The following is a 5,000-nucleotide window of genomic DNA, read 5'->3' on the forward strand; positions in this document are numbered from 1 at the left end:
ATGTATTTATATGCATGCAAGTAACTGCTCCAGCACTGTGTATTTACTACATGTGTGTCTTTGAAGTAATTCATACAAAAACTGAAGTTACTGAAACAATGCAAGACATGCTTTTCCTTTGTCTTCTGCTTATGACTAAATTTTTTTTTTTTTTTTTTACCTTAACATATAAGTAATTGTAAAATATTTATGGAACTAATAGTATAATAAAATCAAACTGTATATGTTTCTGATTGAAATAACAATTTTCCTTAAAGAAGACTCATTGTCTTAATCTTCTGTGAATTAGTGGAGCATATTGTGAAAACTCACACGGCTGAATAAAATACATTTTCAATACAAAAAACATGGGCTGAGATAACTTGAGAACTTGGGAGTGCAGTGATAGGCAACACTGCCCAACATCTCTGTCAGACCCACTTCAGTTTTTGTATTTTCATTTTATTTACGAGTAAAACATTAAAGTAATGCATCTATCTATATATAATTAAAGATTACAATTTTACAGCAGAACTGATACAGCACGCATGCTTCTTGTTAAAATAGTTTTGGGAGTAGTAGTGGAAGTGAGCCAAAACTAGGCTGCTATTAAACATTAGAAGCGTAGACAGAGAAAGAACTCTAGAAAAAAGAGGAAGAGAGAAGAGATATGTAAGGAGGCAGTGGTGGATGGAAGGGATAAGTTGAACTCTGTAGGAGCAGGGACAGACTGGTTAGACTGGGGAAGTAAATTCAATGCCATTACTGAACTAAGCTACATTAGACTCAACATTGCATGTATTAATATCAATGAATCCTATATAAAGACAACTTGGGCCTGTTCATACATAGACAGTACAGTCTAACTTTTTAATAAAATAATTAAAAACTGGGATGGTGGTTACACTAAAGTATGATCGTCTAGCAGTAAACTTTGCACTTCAATGTTCAAAGTAACTTATATTTTTCTAGGATAAATATTTCTCTTTTTTTATATAAAATGAAGCAATGATGAGTTGGGAGTATGTGCTTGAATCTGAAGATTGTGAGGACGTGGATAAATTGGAAAAGAGGCCGATGTGCACCAGGTAAATATTCTTATAAAGAATTTATACACCAGTTTAGATTGTCCAAAGGACCTACATTACTGGGAAAAACAAACAAACAAAAACATCACCAAAGGACCTACATTACTGGGTAAAACAAACAAACAAACAAAAACATCACAGGCTTCCAAATTCAAACAGCAACAAAGATATGTGAAAGATTGAAAATTTATTAATTTGAATAATGACTTACTTAACTATGAGAATGAGGCTTTGATATCATAATGAAAAAATTAACAAATGCAGAAGAAAATTAACAACAAAATACTCACGACCCACTAAATCTGAGATGCTGGGCACTTTCAAAAATTGGAGGCGGATCCTTGTAGTAAGTCTTCTTGAAGTTCTTCATCATGACATAGAGACATCTTTTAAAATCCTCATCCCTTCTTGTCTCATATATACTCAACAGGTCTCCATCTAGAGTCATCTGAGAAGAACAAACAAACCCAGACTGTTATACTGCACACAGCTGTTGTGAATAATTCATTTTTATCTCTTCTGTGGAAACTATTTCACATGTACATGCAACCATGTATTGTACAGGAATAGTGAAGTATTCCTTGTCATTACCATTTATTAGAATAAAAATATAAAATATAATTTTTATCTTATTATCAACCAAGATAATAACAAAGAATTCCTTAGAAGTTTTTCATTATTATTCTTTTGTTAAGATTTAGGCTGGCCACACAAAGTCAGCTGTTTATAAACAAACACAAGTATGGCCGAGCAGCTAACATCAAAAGTTGGGACATTTTCTTCACTTGTCTTACAAGAGCAATACATAGCTAGAAGTGAAATGTCCTCACCAGCTTTTATCGAAGATCTTAGATTTGAAAATGTCAGTGCTAGATATCCTAATGATTGCTGCAGAGGTGTGGATGAAAAGAAGACTACAGACCCCCTGTACAAGATAGGCACCAAATTGTCCTTCAACACTCCGCATTCCTCACTGATGGGTGGTATGTAGGAGCCTGACATTTTTGGTAATGAGGCTAAAAAGAGGCTTTAAGCTTACTTATGAGGCCATTTTCTACACAATGGCCACAGCTAGGGCCAAACAAGTGAACAGTTGTTAGGCACACACAACTTATAACAGGCTTGACCACACATGACTTGATAGGACAGTTAGCCATGATATGCACACATTGGCACCTGCTGCGAGTGTATTTTCATCCCCATGCCAATGGAAAATGCTATAACTGTCATGAAATATTTTGGTTTGGTACCAGGTACAGCTCTAGCCACTGAGACTTGCTCTTGCACTAGAGGCGAGTTTGCTGGGCCAGCTTGATATCACTCAGGGATAAAGGAATCAAAGTTTTCATATCATATAATGAATTAAGATCATTAATTTTATCTAATACCAGCACAAATTTTTTTCTCATCTAATTTGTTGGATACAATAATGCTAGCCTTATTCAAACATTCTACAAAAATGCTTGTTTTAAATCAGTAGCTAAAGCTATGTGATCTGTCATGTAGTTTTTTTCTTTTTTATTATCCATGCTTTATATAGATTTGGGCTGGCCACATGTAGTCAGCTGTTTATAAATCATAACACATTTTAAATGTTTGAGCAAAATTGCCTTTTTCTGATATATTACTTGAAATGATGTGATTCTATATAAAGGTATCTTGGTTATTCATCAAAGAATATTATGATTCTTTTCCTTTTATAGAATACCTACTTTTTGAGTTTTTTGAAGTGTACCTAAATATTCCAGTAAACTGCTCTTAGTAGCCTAAGGAACAGAATTTTGTTTGTCTAATGTTTAACAGAAACAAGATTAGCCATCTTTTCTTTAATTCTACATTAATTCATTATCAATATCTTTTTCTAGTATTGTTTAACTATTCTTCTATACCTGTATATTCTACTACTTTATACTATGAAAATATATAAAATCTATATTTCGCATCTATAAGGGTTTATTCTCTGATAAGCATTTCACCATGCATTAACGCACATTATCATTAAGTAAATTTGGATATAATGTCTATGAACTTAGCTGACTGCAAGGATGTTACTTGAGGCAGTGCATGTACACCACAAGAGTATCGTCTTTTCAACTCACCTTCTCATCTGGAACATCTAGCTTTGCTTTCTTTGCTTCATTTGCATCGTCCTCAGGGTTCTCTGTAGCAGCTTTCCTCTTCTTAGACCTCCTCCTCCTGGGCTTTTTCTTCTTTGCTGGAGCAGTATTTTCGTCCTTCTTCTCTACATCAGATTTCTTCTTCTTCTTCCCCCTTATCTTCTTTCTCTTTTTTTCATTTTCAGGTGATACCTTATTCTCTCCTGAAGCATCTACAGTCTCTTCCTGGACTCCTATCATTTCTGAGGCACCATTTTTCTCTTCTACAGCTACTAACTTGGCCTCCTCTTTCTTCTTTGCCTTTACTTCATTAGCTGGAGCATCTGCTTTCTTCTCGACTTCCACTGGCTTTAAAGGGGCTTCATTCTTCTCTACAGAAGGTTCCTTCTTTTCTACTGATACTAAGTCGGCTTTTTTCTTCTTTCCCCTTGCCTTCTTCCTACCTCCATTTTGAAGAGATCCCTTCTCTCCTGGAGCTGCTGCAGCCTTCTTGAGGACTGCCATTCTCTTTACTGTGGGTACAGTAGGTTTCTTTTTCCTTTAAATTTCCACTGCTGTCTTAATAGCTTACTGCTACACAATTTCAAGTAGCTGTCGGGAAAAAATACAACATTAATAACAGACGTACATCTAGAATATTATATTGCTCTGTTTATCACAAATTTCCTAGCGTCTCTTTCATCTTAACTACTAAATAGAGAACACAATTCTGTAATTTAAAGACATTCTCAATATCATTTATTAATTCTCATTAACAAATGAATTAAGTCCAATCAGTAGTTTTGAAGAAATCAGCAATAAAGTGAAACTGGCTCTAAGTCCTAGTGAAAAACATGTGAGAAGCCTTGATTGATGTTTCAACTGAGACTGACAGATGCTCTGAGTCTGATAAGGTATTAACTGAGATTTACAAGATCTGCTTGATTTTTTTTGGAAAAAATGTGTATGTGTGTGTGTGTGTGGGGGGGGGTGCGTGTATGCGTGTATGTGTGGGGGAGGGGGTGCGTGTATGCCTGTGTGTGTGAGAATTGCATGTATTATATAAATATCTGACAAACCAATAAAGAAAATATTTGTAATATTTATTTAGAAGAGACTGGCCTGTATTTTATACTACCTGATCTTAAAAAAAAAAAATTCTCATATCTGATATTTCTTATTATAATCATACAATGACATGAATACATGGGTAGTAGTATGTATTAACCAAACTGGCTACAAAATCCATGTTTTATGACAGTTTTTAAAAAAATATTAATTTAGATTTCGGGTCAATCTGGCACCCAATATGCTCCACTACAATTTTTTTTTCAGCATCGGTAATAATATATAGTACCTAGTTCAAAGCCAAATGCTGCAAAAAAAAAATTGCGAATGTCATACTGTAATTTAAAGAATAGGTAATGCATAATCAAAACAGGGGATTTTCACATTAATTCTAAAACTGCATTACCAGTATGAAGGGCATGGTATAAACAAGTGTATGAAATGGTTACCTTGACATTAACTAAGACACTTTTCACCTATGGCATAAGGTGCGCAAATCGAAAATTAAGGATACACGACAGAGAAGAGAGAAGATCAACCCATCTTTTTCTAAGTCCCTCGCCTTATTTTCATCACGAATGTTTACAATACTCTGACCACTTAACTTATTCCTGCAATGTTTCAACTTGTGAAGACAATTATTTTGTAAATTTCAATGTCTGATTTTCCCAATTCATGTACTTTGGGTATTCCTTTATTTTTAAGAAACTTTATCTATGGGCTTTGATAGTATTACACTATTCTTCACGAAAAACCTAATGTGCATTTG

At 34.3% G+C, this 5,000-nt stretch overlaps 1 protein-coding gene across 2 annotated transcripts in view; it reads right to left on the reverse strand.

Annotated features, from left to right (window-relative positions):
- The window catches only part of LOC113822472 (nucleolin), a 12,961-nt gene that overhangs the window by 6,799 nt on the left and 1,162 nt on the right, over window positions 1–5,000 (reverse strand). For both annotated transcript variants that reach the window (XM_027375021.2, XM_027375020.2), the window contains exons 2-3: window positions 3,167–3,775; window positions 1,358–1,515 (exon numbers count right to left, since the gene is read on the reverse strand). In XM_027375021.2, coding sequence (XP_027230822.1) covers window positions 1,358–1,515; window positions 3,167–3,688 — 680 coding nt within the window. In that variant the 5' untranslated portion in view covers window positions 3,689–3,775. The remainder of the gene's footprint in view (window positions 1–1,357; window positions 1,516–3,166; window positions 3,776–5,000) is intronic.

This window comes from Penaeus vannamei, chromosome 34 (assembly GCF_042767895.1).
Source record: "Penaeus vannamei isolate JL-2024 chromosome 34, ASM4276789v1, whole genome shotgun sequence".
In the NCBI taxonomy this organism is placed as follows: domain Eukaryota; kingdom Metazoa; phylum Arthropoda; class Malacostraca; order Decapoda; family Penaeidae; genus Penaeus; species Penaeus vannamei.